Source organism: Miniopterus natalensis, chromosome 1 (assembly GCF_054644295.1).
Source record: "Miniopterus natalensis isolate mMinNat1 chromosome 1, mMinNat1.hap1, whole genome shotgun sequence".
Taxonomy (NCBI): Eukaryota; Metazoa; Chordata; class Mammalia; order Chiroptera; family Miniopteridae; genus Miniopterus; species Miniopterus natalensis.
Genome location: NC_142081.1, coordinates 71,305,157 through 71,331,039, shown reverse-complemented (window position 1 = coordinate 71,331,039; position 25,883 = coordinate 71,305,157). Strand labels below are relative to the sequence as shown.

General features: G+C 33.9%; 1 protein-coding gene across 3 annotated transcripts in view; it reads left to right on the top strand.

Annotated features, from left to right (window-relative positions):
- The window catches only part of NOVA1 (NOVA alternative splicing regulator 1), a 145,423-nt gene that overhangs the window by 42,321 nt on the left and 77,219 nt on the right, over positions 1-25,883 (top strand). The window contains exon 2 of one of the 3 annotated variants that reach the window (XM_016209516.2): positions 5,082-5,183. The exons of the other annotated variants lie outside the window; for them this stretch is intronic. Within the exon in view, the coding sequence (XP_016065002.1) occupies positions 5,177-5,183 (7 nt within the window). The 5' untranslated portion in view covers positions 5,082-5,176. The remainder of the gene's footprint in view (positions 1-5,081; positions 5,184-25,883) is intronic. 3 annotated transcript variants of the gene reach the window in all.

Sequence of the window (25,883 nt, the reverse complement as noted above, 5' to 3'; positions counted from 1 at the left end):
TGTTTCTTTAAAACAATAAACCTTCTCATTTGTTTTCATTTTCTTTTTGTGCTTTTTCCTTCTTTGTAGCCTTTTGTCTGTCAAGCTTCTAAGTCTGCTGTCTTATTTAAGGGATTTTATGTTTTAGCTTCTATACAATGTAGTATTCTCCACAAATGTATAGAATAATTTATATTTGTTAGTATTTGTAATAAGACCTATTATTTATAAATGGTCAAAACATTTCTATAACTTTTACGTAAGGATAAAATTGAAGGAATTCCTTGTAAAATACCCATTAGTTATATAATTGCCAGTTTTTAAAACTGAGATAGACAGGAAAAGTCAAAAGCACTTACCAGCTCATTGGTACTAACCATTCTGTGACACAGTGTAGACTGAGATGGAGAATTAAGTGGGACTGCAACCATAGGATTTTTTTTTTTTTTAATTTTTTTTGGTTTAAAATATTACAGATGTCCCTTTTTCTCCCCAATGACCTGTTCCACCCCATCCGTTCCCCCTCCCCAGTCCCTCTCCCCACCATTGTCTGTGTCCTTGGGTTGTGCATATATGGGATGTTTTTATTTTTCTCCAGTATAACCTTTGTTTGTGATTGGTCAGATCACTTTGTTACTTTCTTTACTCATCTCAAGAAAATGTCATAGCTCTCTGGACACTTCAGAAAATATGTTCCATCTGACTTTAGAAAAGTCAGTTGAATCTGACTAGCTTGAATTTTAGCCTCAGAGCCTAATTTAAAACTTGACTTTTCAACTCTTCTCCTTGTGCTACTTACACTTAGGCTTTTCTAGGACCTTGGCGTGTGGAAAGGTTTGAATCTAGTCGTCCCTTGCTAACTCCAGTGAGCCAAGAGGGATCTGCTCTTTCATTTATATTCCAGTTTTTGTCCTGGGTATTGATGCCTGGAAGAGAGATGAAAAGGGTAAAGGCTATCTTAAGTGGCACCTTTGTTTTTTTTCATTCTACTTCTCTGCCTAACACTGACTAGACCTCATGCCTTCTGTGGGGAAAGAAAGACAAATACTAGATCTCTGATGCAACATGTGTAAAACATTTTTGGGGAGAGGGTGAGGTATTTTGGGAGGGTCACACTTTGCAGTTCTGGCTTGCTTTTTCTACTCTTTCTGTATTTCTACCTTTCTAGTATACCCATAGCCTCTGGCTGTTGGGGTCCCCATTGTCTGGAGTCTCAAGTCCAGCTACTTTCAAAGTCAAGGCACTCTTTGCTGTGACTCCAGTTCTCTCCATCCCCTCTTCCAACTCCAAGTTTTTTTTCCCCTCTTGTCAGATGGATATGGGGAGAGGAGTAGGATAATAAATAAGTGTAAACAGAGGCTGAGGTCCAGCTGAGAGATAAGATCCCAGTCTTCTCTTCTTATTGATATATTGATATTTTGGAGCCACTCTTGCTTGGTAACTCATGGTAACAGCGCTGTCCACCTACATTAAGTCAGTGCAGCCAATTCTGATGATTGACTTATGCACGATGGGGTAGGATTGGGCAGTCTGGGGTAAAGAGGAACTGAGAAAGATAAGCTGTTGCAGTTATGTAGTAGTTGGCTCTCACTTGTTTAGTCTGTCTTCTGAATGAGAAATACTTGATTGATGGTCCTTTTTTCTTAGTCTTGGGTTCTAATTACCAATCCCTGGACAATGGGGAAAGTCGTATCTGATATTCTATTACATAAATTTTACTATCCTTTTAAAAGGATTAAATGTTATATCACTCCCCAGTCAAAATTCTGCAGTTGCTTTCTCTAACATTTAAAAATAAATCTAAAGTCTTTGTTATGGCCTGCAGGGCCCTATGAAATCTGACCCCAGGTTAAAATTTTGATCACTTGTTCCTGTCTTAGAGCTGTGCTCTTACTATTCCATCTGTCTACAGTGTGCTTATCCCAAGTAGTCTGTGGATTCATTCCACATTATTTGGAAATTTTTTCCTTCAAATAAGGCAACTTCCTTAGTTTTTCCTTGATTTCTCTGTTAAAATAGTATGTTTGTCACTCTGTTCCTATAACTTGCTTTATTTTTTATTTAGATGTGAATCATTTTCATACATTATATATTTAATACTTACTTTCTCTCCCATTAGCGTATAATCTTCCAGAGGACAAGTCATTGGATTTTTGTTCAGAGCTTTTTACCCATTGATTAAAAGGGGACCTGACCCCATTGGAGAAGTCGATTTTTTGTTGTGTAAATGAATGAATGAATGCTAGTTTCTATGCTCAAACTTTAGAAATAGCTTTGACTTATCCCACAGTTTTTATTATTTTAGTGTTTTATATAGTGTATATTTTTTTCATTTTTAATAGGTCTTTTATTATTCCTGTGTATTCCCATTGCTGTCATCCCAGTTGAACCACACCTCTAGTTCATCTTCCATATTGCTGCTAAAGCGATTTTTGTAAAATGGTTATCAAAATGCGACCCTTTGAAATAAAATATTCCTTAGCATAATTGGGCCTGTGCCTGTTGTCCTCACTGACCTCTGCAAATACTCTATATTCTACTCATATCCTTTTTAATGAAGGTACCCTGAATGCTTAATATGTTCATCTCTTACTTCTGTTCCTTCACTTAAAGCCTATTCCCTTTGTTCTTACTGCTGTATATTTTATTAGTGTGTGAACATACACAGTGTAGCTTTTATCATGAGAAGACTCTAGACAAGGTTCTTTACATTTGAAATGATTGTTAATCAACCATGTAGTTGCAGTATATGCTATTATTTCATACATATTAGCAAATCTATTTCTTCACTGAGTGTCCTTAATACTTGATAAGATTTCACTTGTCATGTTTTGATGACTATTTACAGGATACTACACCTTGAAGAGCACCATAGATACTGTTTTGTAATGCTGTTTATAATATTGTGAATTAATTTTAAAGGCAAAGCTAGTCTACATGTTTTAATTCAAGGATTCTTTTTAAAGGATGTTATATATGAATGTTTCTTGTATCTTTTACCTTCAGAAAACTAACCTGAAGAGTAAGGAAAATCATTTATGAAAGTACAAGTGTTACTTGAATAACCTTTTCAGAAAGTGTGATCCTTTGATAGATTCTTTACATGTAATTCTTTTTGTTTGTATGTATTGTATGAATGAAAGGAGAGACTGGTAAAGGAAAGGAAATTATATTAACAATTGAAGCCAAATGTTTTACTTATCTGAACCTGTTTCAAGTAAGTGCAGTGTCATACAAGGGACTAGTGGGCTTTTTGAGAAATGTAGAGTCTAGGAGTATAAAGCGGTATTCCAGAACTTGTACTTAGCATTTTTGTATGTAAATAATGCAGGAATATATAGCTTATGAAATTGGACTCTTTGAGAAGACACAGCTAAATAAATGTAGAAGATATAACTAAATAATAGTAATATGAAGTTACGTAGCAGTAAACAAATTTGGGACCCTATAAGGAAGTTTCAGTTGTTTGAGGTAGCTCTTTTAAACCAGTATTACCTTTACTGATAATAATAGGTCAATTGTTGTACCATGTGAGTTATTTCATTTAGTTGTTGAAACATACTTGTGTCTGTTACTCATTTTGCATAAGAAGAAACAGCTGCTCAGAGTTAGACATTTAATAAATGATTACTGCTACTTGTTCAGTTGGATGTCTTCATATCATCAGTAGTTTCTTGAACTTTTGGGGGAAGTCACAGAGCCTTTTTGAGAACCTGACAAAAGCTATGGCCCATTTTCTCTATAAAAATGTACTATGAACCTGTATAATATGACTTTATTTTTATATACAATTTTGCAGAACTCCTGGGTTCCCTAAATGCCATACAAGGACCCCAGATTGGGAATCCTTGATCTGTGTCTTTTAATAAATTGGACTAGGGTAGTCTGTACTTTCTTCTTCTCTTAACCGTTTCTTGTCACTTAAAGGAAATATTTATTCTATGCCGTATTTTAGAAAGAATTTAAGAAAGCTGAAATTGTCAGCTATCTCTGATTCCACTGAATATATGCCAAAATAAATAAAGCCTGTAATGGCAAGTGAGATTCAGAAAAGCTTGACGTATAGGACACTTCTTAGCGTTCTGATTTGTTGGACTTTTCTTAGAGCACCCTCAATCTGCCAGGAACCTAAATGTGTTACTTTGAAATAAACAGTTGCTTCTTCAGAGTAGTATAAACGTAGCTGTGACTGAGATAGAAGATTAGGAAAATAGCTTGGTGATTCAGTGATATTTCTCAGAGGATAATTTTTGAATTCTCTCTTCTGGTTCCATCAAAGATAAGTAGAAATGGTGTTGTAGTAAAAGTAAAATGTGGCCATAATTTTCTGTATTAATGAACTAAATTTACCGTACACTTGGTTAACTCATTGTTTATATGGGCTAAGGATGAAGACTGTATCTGGATTCTAGCTCAGTGTGACTTTGGAGAAGAAAAGTTGTCATTTTATAATGGGATCACTATTGAAACTTCATTATATGAAAAATGATATAACCATTGTGAGTTTTGAGGACTAGTTATTTCATTAAATTGTGTTTTTCCATATAAAGTAATTAAGAATTTCAGAATGTTTTTTCTTTTTCTTTAGATATTTAATGTTACATATGCTAAAATTCTGATATCTTACCTATTTTGATTGTTCTTCCTTAAATTGTCATTTAAAACAAAAGCGTTAAATTAGCTGAACAGAGTGAAGAATCTTATGTATACACTTGCCAAGTTTGGGGTAAATTACTATAGAAATAATGTTATAAATCAGTATACAATGTTTGGGTTTAATTTTCAACACAGATGTTTAAACATTGATATATAGCTATGTTGTGAATTGAATAACTGTATTTTTATTTTTTCTTCAATCATTCTTAACATTCAACTTTTAAATGAATGGTAGCCCATCTGTGTAGGGCTCTTGTGACTGAATGATGTATTCTGTTTTGCTGTGGCACAGTTTTTAGACAGCCACTTTTGTTGTTAAATATTTTCATTTTCTATAGTACTTTTCATCCCTGTATATATGTACAGGAATCACTTCACCCACCACCGAATTGCAGCCACTTCTGAGGTGGAACGCAGCAACTGTTTAACAGCGCACTTTCCCCTAGGTGCTGACAGCTGCAGAAGAAATTGCACATGGTCCTGTACAGAAGGTATTTCTCCACTGTGCCATCTGCAGCGTGAAACTGACTAGGAGTACTACATGGACTGTAAGTGTTTTGTGTACCCACTCTAGACTGGAAAACCCAATAAGAGACAATAACAAATAACTGGCAAGCATCATTTAAAAATGTATTGAGGTCAGTTAAACTCAGTGCTGCTCTCCCTGGCTCTAAATTTTGTGTTAAGGTCATCTAATTTGTGATTGGAACTGAGCTGAGTAACAAACAAATGGATACACTCCTTGGATATTATTTTATTCTAAAAGCAAATGAAACAAATGTTTTTATAAATACTGCGCTTTTAATGAAACTTAAAAAAGAATCAATTTGGTTTTAAATATCTTCAGATAACCAAACCAATATTATATAAGATTTTAGAGCTGTGTTCTTAAAGTAGCAAATTAACTTATAATTCAACAGGAGCATCCTAATTAGCTTTGCTTGCTGTATTTTATGTCTTAGTTTTAATACTTTCACTCCTTTGGTAAAATTTTTGCAACAAAACCAGTTTATGATGAGCCTAGTTTTTATTTTCATTTTTTGTTTTAGAAACATTGAATTGGAATTTTTTTAACATATTGAAGCAAAGCTTGGGAGAGAAGAAATAGTAAATATTTAAACTTCCACTCATTGTATTTTAGTCTCTCTCTCCCATTCAATTATTTAATGATTTTCTTTTTTCCTTTGTAAAATCAAATTTATAAGAGTGCTGTCTTTGGTAATAGTATGGCGTGTTCATGCCTTATAGGATAGAAAAATGACATTAGAAACTGCTGTGTCTCTTGTTAAACAATATGCTATGGATTGTTATATTGTTTTGCTTTTTCAGTCAATAGGATTACACACTAGTTATCAGTTGTTGTTTTTTTAATGATTTTTTGTGTGTCTATAGACATTTCTATGACAAGAAATTAGGATCTTAGTATTCACAGTTTTAGTCATGTGCAATACAGTGTCATTTGTTTTAGCTAATCCAAATTATGTGTCATAAGTTAAATGATGTTTGTATATATCTCTATATCTATAGATTCTCAGTGAAAGCAGATAAAAGCCTCTCTGGGCCACAGTTTACGTACTTGTAAAATGAGGTGGGTGGAAGAAATTATTTTCTAGAGACCCTTTCTTTAAGTGTTTTCTGTTCAATTCAGGGGTAGAATTCTGTGTATTGGGAATTACACTTTACATTATGTAACCAAGATATTTTGGTTTAAGTGATCGTGTTCTAGTTAGAATATTATTTGTATTAATTAAATGCCCAAGGATAGTATTTTAGAGTCAAAAGAGGAGGTCTAATTTCCTACAAGGATTTTCAGCTATCTCTAATTTTATAGTGGAGTTATCCCCACTATTTTGCTTTTTGGGGGGGGGATAAATACAGTACAATTCTCAATATCCTATTCATCATGGAAGCATCAGGTAAATTAGAAAAACTAGGCTATATTTATACTCAGAGTAGTGTGTAGTTAAATATTACCAAAAAGTATTCATGAATTTTCCCCCTTGCATACTTCATACTTCATTCAATAGTGAAAGTACTGCAGAAGTAAACCTTAGTATTTGAAAGAATATAGTTTAGACATAATATAATGTACTTATATATCTCTAGGAAGAGGCTATTTTATCAGTATATGAAATATTTAATTTTCGATAATTGGTTCCTTTGCATTTTCTGCAAACAGTGTAATTGTAAGTATTGCTTAATTCCATTCATCTTATTAACCAAATAATCACATTTGACAGAATAAACCATATGTTTTATGTTATTTTAATGTTTTGCTGAAAAGGTACAAACTATACCTATTGTGCATTTCTCAGTAAATACTTTTCAATTCAAGACATTTAATTGTTACATATTAGACTTTCTGTGGATGATGTAAATTTTACAACTTATTTGATTCCATTTTTAACTATATGAATCTTATACTTTAATATACTCCCAGTGTATATTATTCGGAAAAGGGAATTAGATGGAAACTTTGATTTTAATTTAATATTCTTGTATATTATTTGAATTTAATAAACATGTACTATTCATGTAATCAGAAATAAAGGAAAAGGTTGGTTTTTAGTTAAACTGTATATTTGGAACATTATTTTATTTAGAAATTATCATCACTGCATAAAACATATAGAAACCTAGTATTTCCATTAGATTGATTACAAGGGACGGCTCTTCATCTTATTCTGAAGGACCGGAATGATTTGTCTTACAGTCACTCATAATTTTGGAATTCAGACATACATCCAACATCGAGAGCAGTCAAACCCTAATGAAACGTGTAGTTCTTTACCCTCCCTCATTATGATTTGCTATTTGAAATGGGAAAAGTCAGCAAGTACATGGATGGAAATGTGACTTTTAAATAATGATATGTATGGACTTTGACCTCTATAGCAATGCTTTGACAACTTCTAGCTTTCAATTATAGGCTTTAAAAAAAATTGTTAGGATCAGCTGAAGCAATAGTGAAATTGGTGAGAAAATAAAAAGACATAATGAAGTATACTTTGAGTGTAGATTTTATGTAATTTAAACTAATTTTAAAGAACATACATTTTTAAATATTTTTAAATTATCAGATACTCTCAGTTTTATAAAATATATACTCTATCTTTTAAATTGGCATATTTTTATATTTATTCCAGAAAGATTTTTAAAAATTATCAAATTTGTGTGAATAAATTCTTGTGATTTGATAGGGGTGTGAAAACTTCCAGGTGTTTTATTATGAATAAATAGGCAGATGATTTTACAATTTATCATTAGGTGGACAGTTCTTTCTGTACTAAATGGTTTATATTTGAGTAACTTCATTTAAACTTGGGATTCAGACATTATTTTTTAACATTCAAAATATAAATTATATATTCATAGACATACGTGTGCAGTTTGAATTTATATATTTTAAAAATAAATGTGAAAAGGTGTTTTTTTCCCCCCCTTGGTAACCTCAGGCAGGTATATGGAGATAAAATATTCATATAATAAGTTCATTTTTTGCTAATTTTGTTTTATATATTAGTGAATTCCTGACTATTTTTATGAATTCTGCAATTATTTCTCAATATAAATTGAATTAGTTGAATGTATAAGTTCGAATAAAGAACTCTTGGTGCCGCAAATCTTCTGATCTTTACTTCTGAATTAATAAGCATTATTACTTAAAATTTGTCTTTTGACTCTTAAATTTCTGTGTGTTGTGGGTAAAGTTAGTGTGTGTGTGTGTGTGTGTGTGTGTGTGTGTGTGAGTGTGTGTGTGATCTTCCTAATGTATTTTCTGATCTGGAAGCCTGACTGCTACTTTGTAGCTATTTAATCAAGTGTAAATGTTTAACAGCTTTAGGGTTTTTTTCTTATCTGTTAATTGGGAGTCATTACACCTACCTCACAGGGTTGTTGTGAGGAAAAAACAATAAAACATGTGAAAGAGTGCTTAACTTATACCAGTATGCTAGTATATGAAAAATGAGCATTACTAAAACCTTCCATTGTCCTTATGATAAAATCCAAATTTCCTGTTCAGGCTTATGATCTGGCTCCTCCTATTTCCTCATCTTCATTTCTTTCCTTGCAAACTGCATGTATTGATTGGCTGATACTAAACTTTTTGCAGTTCCCAGAATATGTCATGCTTTCTTTGGGCCGTTGTCTGCCTTTAGTTCTCACATACCCTTCTATCCCTGGGCCACTATCGCCTGTATAGCTCAGCCTCTTCCCTCAGGTCTCACTTTAGATTTCTCCGCAAGTAAGCTGTTTCCCGTGCCTTCTCCATTATACTTTTGTTAGATGACCTTCTGTAGGACCCTTCCGTGTTTGCTTATTCCTGGTCTAGCGGTTAGCACATGTAATGCTACTGCTTTTGCACATGTCTGTTTCCTCTGTAAACTTGTTGAGGGTAAAGTCTGCATTTAACTTCTTTTCCCCAGTACTTAACCGAGTTTCTGCAACTCAGAAAATGGATTAATATTTAATAAGTAGATATATGTTTCCCCTAAAGGAACTAAAAACATTTAATCATATCATTAGTACTCTTTAAAAAATGTTAATTCTATATTTATAGAATAGATTTCAAACTCAATAATCATATCAAATTATGGCCTTATAATCAAAACTTCTTTGCCCACCATTTACTACTCTTAATGGATTTATTAAAAGAGATGAGCTCAATAGTATGCAAGCAGAGATTTACTTTATTCTTTCCTGTCACTTGTACCTGAAATCTCAATCTGAGTATTATTATCTGCCCCTTGATAAATGCTGTTCGGGTGTCTTTATCTCTTCTCTCTTCTTTATCTTACTTTTCTGGGTTTGTCAGTCTTCCACTGTTTGGGGATAACCCAGTTGTGATTTCTCGATACAGTGCTTACTTCCTTTGTTTGTCTTCTTTTGCCTACCCTCCTTAGTTTAACTCTGACGTTCTGGTCTACCTCCAGCCTCTTTCTTCTGGGGTTATCTTGTTCTTTTTGTAGTCCTCTGGGTAGAGTTTCTTTAAAAGTGGCCCAGTGCTAGTTTTTTTCTAGGCGCCCTTATCGGTCCCATAGGAAAACAGTAATTCTTTATTCCACAAACTCTGGAATGGAACTCTTGGTCCTTTCTAAGGTAGTAGCCCAAACTGAGGTCACCTTGCCTTCTTGTCTTTAGGTTTCTTTCTAGGCCTAAGTCCACTTCTGGTACCATTCCTTACATGTCCTATATTCTAAAAAACATAGGCCAAACTCTGAGTGAATCATTGTTCTATTTCTTCCTCAAGCAAACTATAAGCTCCTCTTCTCCAATATATGCTTATATTTTTTTATGTGAATGATAGGCTAAAGAATGCCTTACCCACAGTCTTTCTAAGTGTTACATAGATGATCTGTCACCTGAATTCTAGTACTTGAGTCCTGTTGTTCTCAGCATTGGGTATTGAGCCCTATCTAAAACTAAGAAAATGGAAAAATTCCTATTTTAATGTTCTACTACACTCACTTAACACTGAAGCCATAACGGGCAGCTTGCATTAGTATGCATTTCTATGTGAGTTCATCCATGAGTGTCTTAGGCTCTTCTGTGAGTTTGGAATGTCCTTGCTCTCCTTTTCTCCTGATGGAATCCTATTCAGTCTTCGATGTTCAATTTAGGTGAAGTCTTTATTGGTTTAGCAGTTAGAGTAAATACTTCTCTCTACTGTGTTCTAATGCTCTGTTTAAAGTGTTATTGTATAATCTGTAAGTCTATCTCTCTCCCTGACTAGATTGTGAGCATTTTTGAGACAGCCACTAACTTATTTATTGCTGAACCCCTTATTGCTAGTCTCTGTTATGTGTTCAGTGTGTTTTTTGCTGAATTAATGGATCTTTTCTGAACCCTGAGATTAAAGTTTATAAATTGTTGTGTAATTAATTTATTTCCATCCTTATTCCAAAGGGGGCAAGAATTAGTTTATATGCCTCCAATTTTTTTTTTTAAAAATCCAAGTGGTATTTCTCTTCATCCATTCTTTGTCATTACTTTTAGGCTTTAGTTTTGTTTTGGTGCAGTTGATTTTCTTTCTTTCAGCATCTCATTATTTTTCTTTTTTGTTTTATTATACTTGATGCAGTTAACTATGATAAATAAGGAAAACCAAGTATTCCAACCAAGTTCATATTGAAAGAAAATCATAATAATAATAAAAGAAAAATTTTTTTAAATCACAATTTTTTTATTATAGGATATTCTCTTTTTTAAATTCTTCAGTGTTTCAAATTGTATCACTAAATATGGTCAGAAATTGCTACAGAGCAAACTGTTGGTCATCAAGAACATTGGTTATGAGCTCCCCACCAACACTAGAATAGAAAATTAAATTTTCTAATTTGTAGTTGTATTTGTTGAAAGTAAAGTACTTTTTCTTTCTTTTTGTTTTTTAATATGTTTTTATTGATTTCAGAGAGAGGAAGGGAGGGGGGGAGAGAGAGAGAGAAAGAGAAACATCAATGATGAGAATCATCTATCGGCTGCCTCCTGCACGCCCACTACTGGGAATCTAGCCTGAAACCAGGGCATGTGCCCTGACTGGGAACCCAGCCATGACCTCCTGGTTCATGGGTTGACATTCAGCCACTGAACTACACCGGCTGGGCTAAAGTACTTTTTCAATCAGACCTTATTCTTGTTATTTTGAGTGATTACAATAAACAAGTTGCCTTAAATTGGAGTATAGCATTGAATATCTGCCATTCCTCAACAGAATAGTTTAATGCAGTCTGTATTGGTGAAATTTAATCAAAAGTCAGATTCTTTAAACATGTATGGTCTGGCAAATATATGATAATTAGATAACTAAGAAATCAAAATGGTACTGTAAGTAGAGATAATTGAAAAAGTCCTTTTATTTAAAAAAAAATTTCTTTTTGCAAAGTTCCAAATGATTACAGATAGCATATTAAGGTAAAATAGCAAAATATTTTTTTCTTCCAAACAGATCATTAAAGTTTGAGAGAAGATAAATAAATTTGCATTAAAATATCCCTGTAACTTTTTGCTCCTTATCCACATTGCTATTAAATATGGACTACCTTATATATAGTTTTTAAGAAAGATTTTACCTTATTTACTACCTTTCATCAATATTACTGGTGACATCTTAATATTTCATTTATGATGATTTTATCCATTAACATTTACTGGCTTAGGAATTTTGTTGAGTGAAAATTTTAGGTGAAATGCTCAATATGGCAGATCTCAGGATCAGTTGAATTTCAAGCAGTGTAGCTGCCAGGAATTGTAATATATACAATTACTAGTACGTAGTCATTTCTTATACCAATGGACTTTTGTTTTTGTGTTTTCATAACCATGAACAAACTATTATAAAGTATAGCCAAGTGCTTCTGAGTTTTAGGTGTCTAGAAACACTGTTTATTCCTGTTAGCTTACTCCTAAATCATTGCAGTAACTCAAACATTCTATTTACCTTACTAAACTAGTAACATTAATTACTCTTGTATTTGTCAATTAGTTTAAGTTGAATATGGTTAAATGAATTCCAGTTTTCTAAGCTTTTGTGAGTATACTTGGGAACCTCTAAAATCCAGGAGAGTTTTTTAGAAGCATCTGGTATGTATTGCTACCAGTTAGGAAAAATAATGCTTAAAAATAGAATTTTTCAGAATGTACCATATGAAATATACTTCTTTTTAAAATACGTTATTTTGCTTTTTCCCCCCTTTAAATTGCTATTTTTCAATTGTAATACTGTATGACTATTTTAGAAACACTTTTAGAAACACTTTTTTATTTTAGAAACACTTTTTTAATGGGTCAAGTGAAATATTTTAAAAATGGGGGTCAGATGTCGGGTGGAGGGGGTCAATGGGGAAAAAAGGGGACATCTGTAGTACTTTCAACAATAAAGATAAATTATAAATAAATAAATAGCCATGAACTCTAAAATTCATCAAAAGCCTAGTTCTTTATTTTATACTTAATCCCAGAGAGTCCTTCAGTTCAACGTATCTTACTCATGGATATAAGTGCAAGTAACAAGGAAATTGACTATTAATTTATATTTTTATTATGCTTCTGTCTGAAATTCTGACTTCACATTTTCCCTTGTGCTGCTGGTTAGGACGGATGTAGCGTGCCTGAAATCAAACCAAAGCTTTAGGCCTCCATTTCCTTCTGCCTCCCAATCTCAGTCATTCTTGTTATGGCTTCACCGTGTACCTTGTGATGCAGGGTCAAAATACTATCACTCCTCTTTGGATTGAATGTCATCCTATTTATTTCCACATCCTCCTTGTTTTGCTTTTATTTTCCTTTGTGCTTTCCATGGAAAATATTCTCAGTAAATCTTTACTTACAAAAGTCTTCAACCCACTTCCAGTTCCACTAAAAATCTGATTTATTCCAGTAAGAGGATTGAGTGGCCACCTAAGAGTATCTGCCGTATTTTAGTGCTTCCTGTACTAGAACTTTATAGGTAACTTAATTTTCCCCTTTTCCTCTTATTATTATAGCTTTGAAAGATGATCGCTGGTTTTTGAAAATTTTTATTTTGAAGGTGCTGTCGTTTCAGATCAAATTGAATTTGGATATGTGCTTATTCTGGCTTTTTAGAGTGTTTTATAAAATTATTTGAATGAATGTTTGTTAGTGTTGTATAGAAATAAGATGACCTTTAAATGTGTTCTCTTAAAAATATTTTTTTCAGTATATAATTTTGAATATTTGGATTAATATAATCCTGTTTTTTCTCATTCCTCTTCTCTTTTAGTGTATATGTGTGTATATTTTTATGTCATCTATCAATGCACATGTACACATATATACATAAGAGCTCTTAATTTTATTAATTCACTTTTTAACAATCAAATGTCTTAATTATTTCTTTGGAAATGATAAATTTTCAAGTCAGTTTAATTTTATTATGGCTTATATAAAAATAAAATATGAAGCCTATATATGTGTTATCTATTTTCCAGATTTGTCTACATTTATGTTAGTGTTAGCATATATTACTGTTATAACCTACATACATGATATCTATTCATAGTTATAATTTAATATAATTAAAATTCTGTTACTTGTATAGTATTCTATGATTACTCTTCATTCGTTCATTAATTCATTAAATGTTCATTTTAGTAATACTAAGTGCTAAGCACTGTCCTGCATGCTGGGAATACAGCAAGTTTCTGCTCTCATGGAGTTTATATTTCTGTAAGTGAAGAGGGAGATATAAATATATAGCAATATAAATACATAATATTAGGTAGATATAAGTAGTATGAAGGAAATAAGTTTATTTGATAAATGTTGAGGAGGAATGTACTTTAGTTAGGACAGCAAGAGCAAACATCTCAAAGAAGGGATATTTGAGTTGAACTCTAAATGATTAGGAGAAAGAAAATCACATTCCAGGTATCGGGAATAGCAGACAAAGACCTGGATCTGAATGAGTGTGGCATGTTCAAAAACAAAGAGAAAGAAATGCTGTTTGTGTTGAACATTGTTGGAGACCGTGTGTGGTAAGGAGGTGAGGTCTTTTAGATAATGTTGGGGCCAGATCAAGTGGGCCATAGTAAGGAGTTAAAATTTTATTATAGTTACGTTATGAAGACATTGCTCACTTGTGTGTTAGGATGGTTAACACTCGAGAAATCGCTCTTCCTGTTGTGTGAAAAATGAGCAGGGAAAGGGGTGAGTGGTAATTATTAGGAAGTTACTGTGGTAATCACAAAAACTGTGGTGACTTTTAGGATTTTTTGCTCTAGAAATGATGAGAAGTATAACATTTTGGAGGAGCACTGTTAGAATTTGTGAATGGATTAGAAATGGTGTAATCAACAGTATCAGGCATAATTAAATATTCGCTGTTCTTTGAAGATAGAATTTAATGGACATGCACTTTTCCATGGTAAAAATGTACCATAATTTATTTAAATTAAACTTCTGGTTTTGATTATTTAGTTTTTTTCTCATTTTTTGCAAGCATAAATGTCTTGTCATTTTCCCACCTCACCATCATTGTATATGGATAATGAAAGATAAAAAAAATTATATCTTACTATTTTAATTTGCTTATCTTTAATTACTAGCTAAGTTGAGATTTTAATGTGTGTATTGATTGACCAGTTGTAATTTTTCAATTGTGAATTGTGTCTAGCCTTGTTTATTTTGGGATGTTGCTATTTTCCTATTGTTTTGAAAGGCCATTTTAACTTCCTGTGATGTTTTAAATGTCTCAACGTTATTTGCCCTTGAGATTTTTTTTTATTATATCTAATGTCAGCCTCTCCCCTGCACATTATGCTCGAGACACTTCAGCCACTTCTCAAACAGGCCAATCTTTGTCTAGTCCCGGGGCCTTTTGCACTTCTGGTGCTCCGTTTTATGGATCCCTCTTCCTCCCATCTCACATGGTTGACTTTGTCTCATCATTCATGTTTCAGCTCAAATGTCACTTTTTTTTTTTTTTAATCCTCTCCCAGGGATATTTTTTTCCATTGCTTTTCAGAGTGTAGAAGGGGCGGTGGAGAGGGAGAGAAAGAGAAACATTGATGTGAGAGGCACATTGATTGATTGGTTGCCTCCCACATGCACACCGACTGGGGTCGGGGATTGAACACATAACCCAGGTTCATGCCCTTGTCTGGGAGGGCCGATGTTCTAACCACTGAGCCACATGGGGCAGGGCTCAAATGTCACTTCTTAAAGGAGCTGTTCCCAAATCCCTTACCCCTTTCACATTCTGTCACATTACTATCTCTGTTTTGTTTGTTTTAATGCACATGCCCAAAACATATTCCTTGCATTTATCATATTTGCTATTGGTTTAGGATAGGTATTTTTCACTAATCATAGGAAAGTGGTAATTTGTTCATTTTCTCCCTCTTGTTCCTTTGACATATTTGTGTTATATTTATTGTGTACAACCAAATATTAAACCCCACTTGCGTTTCTGGATTAAGCTGTATTTGACTGTAGTATATTAGTTTTTCATTACGTTGCTGGACTTAATTTACCAGTACTTTGTGATTTTTTAAATGTTTACATTGATAAATGTGATTCATTTGTGTGTGGTTGGTTTTGTGTATGTCTTACTTTTCTGTTTGGAATATCAGAGATATGGTAATCCATAAAATGAATTTAAAGGTGTTCTATTTTTTTTCTATAGAATAAGATAGTTTTTATAGCATGAAAATTGTTCACTTAAAGTTTGAAAGATCACATAAAGCAATATGAGCTCTGAGCTTTTTGAATATTATTTTTCGACAGACTTAAATTTCTTTGGCTATTTTATTTTTGTTTGAGTCCATTTTGAAAATGTACAGTTCTCAGTGAGTTGTCCATTCTATCAGGATATGAAAAAGGGCAGGGGGGTTTCTGTAATACTTTCAACAATAAAGATAAATTTTTTAAAAAAGGTATTAAAGGAACATTAGTTACATGCTTACTATGTGTTAAGCATGTGCTAAGTGCTGTATATGCAGAAATAAAGAATATAGAATTCTTAGTCTTAGGAAGCTTATAGTAGTGAGAAGAAAATTTATTTTGCTAGGAGGAAGAGAAGAAATTAACACTTAAACAGAACTTCTAATGAGGATTTCATCCTGAATACAAGCAGCAGGAACTAAGGCATAATAAAAATGGTTGAAATCAAGAAGAATGGAGAGAATTGCAAATAGGTCATTATAGCGAGAGTTTAGGTCTGGCTAGGAAGGAATAATGAATAGAGATTAGAAGCTATATTGGAAATTTTTCTTGAATTAGTACATCAATAGGCTATTAATAATGTTAATTCTGAGTTTACTGGCAACAGATTCCTATTTCTAAAAGATTAGTCCTATGGCAGCATAGAGGACTCTACTGAAGGCAGTGGGATTGTTAGAAACAGGTTACCATTTTATTACCACAAAAGAAACATAAGTGCCTTCTGAACTAGGGATTTAAATAGAGATGGAACTGAAGACACAAGAATATAGAAGAAAAATTCTAACAAAATGGAATCACCAATGACTTCTTCACTGGTTGGATGTAGTAGATGAAAGGAAAGTTAATACAGCTCCCAGCTTTTGTCAAGTATATTTGGGGTGAAGGAAATGTTTGCCTTATCTTTATTTCATAAGTTGTAGCTCTGATTTCATTTGAAAGGCTTATTATATTCTAGATCAGCTACCTGTCATTAATGTGAGAAGTAGGAATAGGAATATCAGTGTCCGAATCAGAGATATTGTTAGAAACCAAGGTCATCTACTACAGAGAGTAGTTCTGCAGTTAGCAAGGACAGAAGAACCAGATATTCTAATTTGTTTGAAATTGTTTGTTAGCAAATGTGTTCCAGGCACATGAGATATGGATTTCAAAATGAAATATTTTCTGCCCTGAAAAGATAGGAAAGGCTCGTAAAACATGTTTTATGAGAGTGATTTTCAAAGTATCTGCCCAACTACTTGTATATATAAGTAATATAAGCCCATGTAACTACCACCACTGTCAAGATATGGTATATTTCCATCATGCCAAAAATTCCATCATGCCTCTGCCAACTAGTCTCCCCTTCCCTGTCTTACCCTTCATGCCACTGACAACAACTGCTCTGTCTTCTGTCACTATGGATTCAGTTTGACCTTTTAGGATTTTTTTAATGGAAACATATACTGTTTGAAATTTATTCCTGTTGTTGAATGTGTAAGTAATTTATTTTTATTGTTGGGGAATAGTCATTGTCTGAATACATTTTTTTTATCCATTCACTTATGAATGGACATTTAAGTTGTTTTCAGGAATAAAATTGCTATGAACATTTAAGTTTTAGTCTTTGTGCAGACATATGTTTCCATTTCTCTTGAGAAAATACTTAGGAATAGAATATCTAGGTAATGTGGAATATTGGACTTTATAAGAAACAGCCAACTGTTTTTCCAATGTATTTTGCCATTTTATATTCTTACCACAAATGCATGAACATATCAGTTGTTCCACATCCTCCTCATTACTTGGTGGTGCCCACCTTTTTAAATTTTAGCCAGTACAGTTTTTGTGTGTTTAATCTTGTGGTTTTAATTTGCATTTTCCTAATGGATTTTCTTATGTTTATTGACCACTACTGTATTTCCTTTGTCAACCATCTCTTCAAATATTTTGCCCATTTTTGATTGGGTTATTTTCTTCTTACTAAGTTATGAGAGTTCTTTAGATATTCTGGATGCAAGTCCTCTGTCAGGTATCTGTGCTGTGCATATTTTCTCCTGTGTTATGGCTTGCTTTGTCATTTACTTGTTTGTGTTCTTCAAGGAACAGAAAATTTTAGTTTTCATGAAGTCCAGTTTATAAATGTTTTCTTTAATATTTCTTGCATTTTGTGTCTTAAGAAACTTTTGAAGATGTCAGATTTTCTCCTAGAAGTTTTATGGTTAGGTCTGTGGTCCATTTTCAGTGTGAAAACAAATTTGATCAGTAGATATGTTTAATTTTAGAGCTATCTTCACATACTTGCAGGGCTTTGAATACAGAGAAAAGAGCAGACAGTTTTTCTTCTGAAGTTAAGGACAGGTTTGGTATTAGTTTATGTAAGAAATACTATTCTGGCTTTTGTACCCATCCAGCAAATGAAAAGATGCTTTGTAAAATAATGAATTTCTTATTAGTAGTGGTGTTTAATAGAAATAGCTAACATTCTGTCTTACACGAGTTTGTACATTTAAATACTTTATCATGGTATTTATCAGATATAAAGTATTCACAAATGTTGGCTGTTATTATTATTGCTAATGTTATTATATTCAGAATTCTTGAGGAAGTTTAGAGAAGATGATATTTAGATGAAATTGGTTTGGATTCTATTTATTTACTTACACGTAGTGGTCGTACTTTTTATGTTTCCTTCCTCCCACCCCAATAGAGAACTCCATTGTTAGTGGGTACCAATAAATACTAGGAAGCAGTCTTTTAAAAATTATTTTAATCATCTCTTTTAATTACATGGGTAATTCATGACTACTTTTTTTAAAAAGTAGAAATAATACAGATGTAGAATAAACATTGAAACTGCCTTTTTGTCTACTCCTCCAGTCTTTTCACAGAGATAACTATTATAGATTTGATGTATTTAACTTCCGATTATTTTCCATATATTTGTACCAATGTGTGTGTGTGTGTGTGTGTGTCTATTTGTAAGTTTTTAATATAAGCCTAAAATGAACATATACTTGATTTTTTATCTTAACAGCATGTCTAGTAAATCGTTCCATATTGATACCCTCATTCCTTTTTACTGTTGTGTAGGATTTAATAGAATGAACATACCATAGTTTGTTTTTCAAAGCATGCAGCAGGCAGACAAGAGCAAAACCAACACCTTGCTGACAGAATGGCTAGTTAAAAGATAAAACGAGCCACTTTTAGACTTAGTTTATTACTTACATTGATAACAAAAGAGAGAGAAGCCAAAGGTGCTACATCCCCAGGTCCTTGTCCCACATCCTAAAAGGACAACATGAAAATAAAAGATGCCAAATGACTACAGTATGAATTATGAGATTCCCCATTGCTGAGGAGCCAGTTCTAGGATGCAGCTAAATACTTTTTTGGATTGAAGCTATACCATGAGGGGTTTGGGGTTGGGCAGGGTAAATCAGGAAAACTCATAGCTCATCAGATCCTGGGAGGCTATGAAGAACGATTTCAGGATGATCACAAAGTACTCTGTCAAAACAATTAGCTGCATTTGAAGTCATTGCCTATGTGGCCTATAAGTACTGTATACATTCACAGTTGCCAAACAGCTCCAGTCTCTAACCTTTACATATCCAGATAACAAATCTCAAGGTATTTAATCAGATGCTCAACTTAATTGTCCTTGAAGGGGCTTAGTTCAAATGTGACTCCCAGTAGGCTGATCAGGCACACTTGGAGGAAAAGACCTCAGTCAGATTGATCATCTCTAGCCAAAGCAGTTAAATATGTCATTATTTCAAGTGCAGCAAGAGGTGTTGCCAAATCACACACAGTCCACCTTGACTGGCCAGTAGGAAGTCCAGGACAGTGTGTTTTTTCATTACCGCTCAGCCTAGAGAGTTTAGAGTAATCAGCTATAATCTGAAGGACAGGCAGAGGAGTTTGTCATCCCTTAAGCAGCAGAGGGAGACCACAGAGCACCAGCAGTAATAGGGTTAGGCCACAGCGTCAAGCCTGAAAGTTAATCTTACTCTGCTGCCTACTCATTCCTGAATCTTTAACTTCTGGGAAACTTCTGAGAGCTCACAGATTAAAATGTTTCAGTGGTCTGTATTCAAGCTGAAAGTGATAACTGTAGTTTAGGTTATATTGGCCAGATGCTGTATGGATAAGAGCTGAGAAAAATTAATGTTTCCTCTCTTCACCTCTGGACCACTGATGTCCAAGGTGTTCTCTTTTCCACAGCCACGTGGTTGCTTTCTTTCCAAAGCCATGTGCTTTAGTCTCTGCAGCTTGATCAGTCTCTTCAGCAATCACCTCACCCTTCTTCTGATTCTCCCCATGTTTTCCCCGCAGCGTATGGTCTGGACTAACCCTAGGTTGCTCCCCGGAAAGGTGTTTCCTGCAGTTAATGCTCAGCGTATCTTTAAGAAGAAGGAAGGAGCCTATATAGTCTATCTGGCAGGACTAGACAGGTCTGGTACTCCTGGTTATGTGCCTTAGAGTTCCCTTTTCTACCTGACTGTGAACCTGGTTGTCTGGACACACTTGCCAGGCTTCCTTGGCCTCATGTTCAGGGATCACTAGGCTTTGTGTTTTTGGCCGTGTCCTGAATTGTATAGGGAATACCGTGCCTTGGACAGTGGTGTGTCCATGTGGCTGTGGTTCTTACCTGTGCAGCACAGGTCTGATCAGCTTGCTGATTCTATTCATGTTCATCCTTAAAGGGTTCTTTCCCATGTGCATCTACATAGATCATGAACAGGAAGTGTTGGTCTTGTACAATCTGTAGCCATGGTGTTAATCTGCACAGAGACTGGGACTTGGTTATCTAATTGTACCTCTGCCAAGCCCCAGAGTCATTCAGAATGTAATAAATGTTTTCCGGGGTAAGCACCACAGCTCATGACTTTACTCAATAAGCATAGTTCCCTTTTCCATGCATGGTTGTTAATGATTTTCTTTGGGGCTGCACAGCTGTGGTGACCCATACACCCCATTGGGTTTTAACATACCCAGATCAGTTGTAAAACAGGCCAAGGCATCCTTAGGAACCTCAAAGGACTGAAGGTCCCCTCTCCTCCAACGTGCTCAAGGTTCTAGTACAGACTATATCTGCAGTAGCCACATTTTGGCAATGAATAGCCACGTTTTCATGTACCTGATTTTCTATAATAACATAAGGTGTATGTATGGTCTGTCATGCCTTTACAAGAGCACCTTGTCTTAAAAGTGGACATGCCCTATCTGGCTGGTGTTGCTCAGTGGTTGATAAGAGTTGCCTGTTTGGTTCCCAGTCGGGGCACACGCCCGGGTTTTGGGCTCAATCTTGGGTGGAGGGTGCGCGGGAGGCAGCCGATCAGTGTTTCTCTCTCATTGATGTTTCTATCTCTCTCTCCTTCTCTCTCCCTCTTGCTCTAAAAAAAAATCAATTTTTTTTTTAAAAAAGTAGATATGCCCATAAATTATTTTCGATCTCTTGAAGGCAGCAGGTATTATTGAAAAAAAAAGTGACAAGTTTCTTTTAGTTATGTTCCCCTAGATTCTAAATTCAAGGCATACCGTAAACATACAATTTTCACCATCCAGTATTAGTGTTAGTTTCAGATAAATTAGCTACATGCTAATTACAAAGGAATATAAGAGTAACTCCTTATGTGGTTCATTTGCTAATAAAGTGAGTAAACATATGTGTTTTCTAATATTAAAAATGTAACAAAATTAATTTTTTTAAAGAATTTTGTAAATAGTGCTGGAGTTTTTAAATAAACATGGGTGTTTTTGGTCTCCTTTTACAGTTATTTTAGCTTAAAAATTCTGCCAAGAGTTTTTTTATTTCTTCCTCTGAAAAGACATGAAGTGTTTATACAGATTGCTAAGCAACACCAGCTTTGAATTTGTAAGAAGAGTGACTGAATAAGAAGTAACTGATCCAAACTTGTTATACTTTTGGAATTTAGTAATTGATGAAAAACAGAATGGTATTAGTCATCAATAAACCCCACCCATTTTGCAGAGTTAAAACTATATTCTCACATTTAACATTTCTTAGATTTGAGTTGTTTATTGAGTGTATTTGGGTTGATTTCTCAGTATTGCCAAAAGCTTAATCTCGCTTATTAGTTCTGTTGATAGAATTTCCATACAGTATATAATAAATTAGCCAGCAAGCAGTTCTTTAAAATTGAACTTTAACTTAACAAATAATAGTGCCCTGGCTGCTGTGGCTCAGTAATTGGAGCGTCAGCCCTAGCACCAAAGGGTCAAGGGTTGTATTCCTTGTCAGGGACACTTACCTGGGTTGCAGGTTCCATTTCCAGCCCTGTCATGGTGCATGTGGGACGCAACCAAATGATGTATCTCTCTCACATCGATGTTTCTCTCTCTGTCCCCATCCCCTTCCACTCTCTCTAAAAAGCAATGGAAAAAATATCCTTGGGTGAGGATTTAAAAAAATTAAAAAAAAAACAATAGAAAATGAAAGCTGAATTGTATAATATTTCCGATATATAATATAATGCAAACTAAAACTATCAGGTGGAAAGAATTGTTTATAGTTTAAGCTTCTTTAATAACATTTTGGATTTTAGTATCTCAAATTAAAGGATATGTATTATTGTCCATAACACTAACATATTCAAATGAATCCCGAATCCCCAAAAGCAAATATATTAAAATTTTTCTTTATGGCCTATTGAACAGAAAAAGTGGGGAGACAAAAATGCTAGAGAAATGAGGGACACAGATTTAAGAGATGAGAAGGCTGAGAGACTTGTAAGAGGAACATGCTATAATGACCTTGAGAGAGAGAGTTTTAGATTAGACCATTTGAATATAAAGAGGTTGCCTAGTGTATATAACATGGAAGCCCATGGAACTGTATTTTATTTTTTTAAATCACTGGAGGATATTTTTCCATTGGTTTTTTTTTTTTTTTTTTTTTACAGAGAATGAAATAAGGAGTGGGGAGAGGAGAGAGAGAGAAAAAAACATCGATGTGAGAGAGATACATGCCCTTGACCAGTAATTCAACCCGAGACCCTTAGGTCCGCTGGCCAATGCTCTAACCACTAAGCCAAACCGCCCAGGACTGAACTGTATTTTTTTTACAAGAAAATCCCCTAATGGTTTTGAATATGTATTCCCATTAAGGATTTGTGTTGGTATCTCTAAAATATATAATTTTATGAATTAGCTATCATCCTTTGATCCCAGGTGATTGGTAATCAGCTATACATTTACTGATAGATGAAAATCATTAAGGTACAGTAAGAAGGATGGAGGAAATGTGCTCTTCTTTTGAGCAGCAAAGGTACTGTGGTGGGGGAATGTGATTTCACTTTCTAATGACTTCACAAATAACTTTCAGATATGGAACTGTTATATGAAGTGTGTCAGAGTGATTTAGCATAAGTGTGATAAGATAGAAGTGTTTTTACAAAGATTGTTGCAGGTCCTTTCCTAAATCTTTTTTTCCCCCCTTCATTGTAAATATAGTAATTGGGCATTTGAGTCTGAAAATAAGGCAGTAGATGCCTAAAGAAACTTCCTTTTTTACATGTGAAATGGAAGAAAAGTTAGCAAAGTTATTTGTTGACTAGAAAAAAATCTCTTGTAGGAATTGGCCACATCTGTTTTATTGTTTGTAGCTGAGACATCCAACACAAAATAAGTTGGCTGGTAATAAAAGTACAGTAATTGCTAATGTAAAACAGACAGATGTTTTACTCTTTACATAGCACTGGGCAGATATATTATGGTGAAAGAGTTGAAACTTTTAACAAAATTAAGCCGGTCTTGGTTCTTAGAATCTGAATGTATTACTTCGAAATCAAGTGTATGTTAACACATGTAAATATTTTATATTTCCCAAGATGTGTATGTGGGATGATTTCTTTTGGTGTTATTTCTGCATGTGGTTTTAAGTATACATGGGACTAATTGCAGTTAGTTACATTTTGAGTAGTCATATTTCTGATAACAGAATTATTACTAGTGTGCTATTCAGGTTGAATACCCTTCTACACTATAAAATACTGATGCATTTCTTTGTTTTACGGTTTTAAAAAAAATATTTTCTCTAAATTCAGATTTTTACCTTTTATGCAACAATTAACTTAAGTCCTTGGGTGCCTCCTTTGTGCTACCGTATATGCAAAACCACATTAAAGAAAACAGTTCACTTCGCTGATTGCTTCACATTTAACATGGGAAGAAATTCCAAACATACCTTGAAGAACTTACTGGGTATTCTTGGACATTCTTTTTTATTCCAGAAGGTGACATATGGCCAGTAGGTCATGTTAGCTGCTTTGGTAAGTTGATTGAATAAGTTTGGTCCTGTGCATCTTCCTGTGATTTGAGAGATCTAAAATATGTGATATAATTTTAATATTGAGTGTAATTAATATTAATACTGAGTAAAACCTTAGTGGTACATGTCCATTGCGTCATTTTTATGATGGATTTATGTTGGTTCATCTGAAATTATAATAAAACTATTTTGATGACACCAACAGATAAAGGTGAAGGTTTTTCTGCAACGTGGCTTTAGTCACCATTCAAAGAACAATTGGTCTTATTTTTTCAAAGATACTTGATCCTTCAGGCAACAGATCCACAGACTTCTTTCCACATGTTCTAACTAAACTGAGGTCACTAGATTTTAGAAAGCCTCCTTGGTATTTCGGGGAGCCTCTGTTTTGTTTTCACTTGAATGCAGGGGTTGGTAGACTTCAGTCTATGAATCAAATCTCACCTACTCCCTTCTTTTGCCCAGCCCATAAGCTTAAAATGGTTTTAAAATCTTAAGCGTTGAAAATAATTTTTAAAAAGAATGGTATTTCAAGAAATAAATATTTTATGAAATTAAAATTTTAATGTTTTTCATAAAAACTTATTAGAATACAACCATGCCGCATTGTCTGTGGCTGTTTTTGCACTACAGTGGCAGTTGAGTAGTTGCGGCCTGGAGATCGCATATGGCACTCTCATTACTTCTCACTGTTTCTCAATGTACTGCAAAATCATAGTAACACCGTGGTAATTTGGCAGTCTTTGCTGTACCGAGGCATTTTACTTATTTGTTATTACCAGTATATACCCATCATGCCAAAACAGGAAAAGAAGAGATATGTGAACTTTAAGTGTGTTTTTAAGGCACCATGGGTTGTGGATTATTTTGTTATAAATTAAGTGGAATAATAACTCAGTAGCGTTGTTAAAATGCTGTAGCTGTGCTAAAAGAATAAATGTTAACATTAGCCAGATTATGCACTCATCACAGCGTTCCCAACACGTAAGAAAGCAACGGTCGGAAACATTTTAAATGGAATATTTTATTCACAAAAATAAAAAATGAAATGAGGCTGCAACCAAAGTAAGTTTCTGTAACTAATTTGTTAGCCATTTTCCATTGGCGAGTAAATGAAAACCTGTCCAGAGAAAATAAACTTTATTCAAGGAGTGAATTCCAGTTACTTATTCAAGGGATAATGTGATTGATGAATAAACTTCTATTAATAGTCTGTGTGGAAAACTATAAGAGAATATTTTCAAAGAAATTGAGAAAACATGAATTTATAACAACTTGAAGTACAATCTGCTAAGATGAGTTGTAACTGATGGTGGTAAAAATATGTGTGGGACAGAAAAAACTAGTTGCACAAATTTACAAAGCTTGTGAAGATGTAAGGTGTTGAAAACCTATGATTATTCATTGTATTATTAAATCAGCAAATACCTTGTAAAATATATTTGAATCTGTCATTTGTCATTGAACCATTAGTTTCAACAGTAAACCTCATTCACTTTCATAGACTTAATCATTGTCAATTCTATGAATTTTTGTCAGAACTAAAAGACAAATATCCTGATTTGCTCTACCACACAGAAGTCTGATAAGTTAGCAGTGATAAAATACATTGTGATCTATTAAGTTCATACCAAGATGGAAATTGTTCTGAATGAGAACAATTACTCTGCCCTTCAATCACTGTTACTGATACTAAAGAGCTTTGAAAATTAGCTTTTGCTGTAGACTTGATAATGTTTGTAATGAATTCAACCCAAGATTACAGGGCAAAACATTTATATGCAAAACT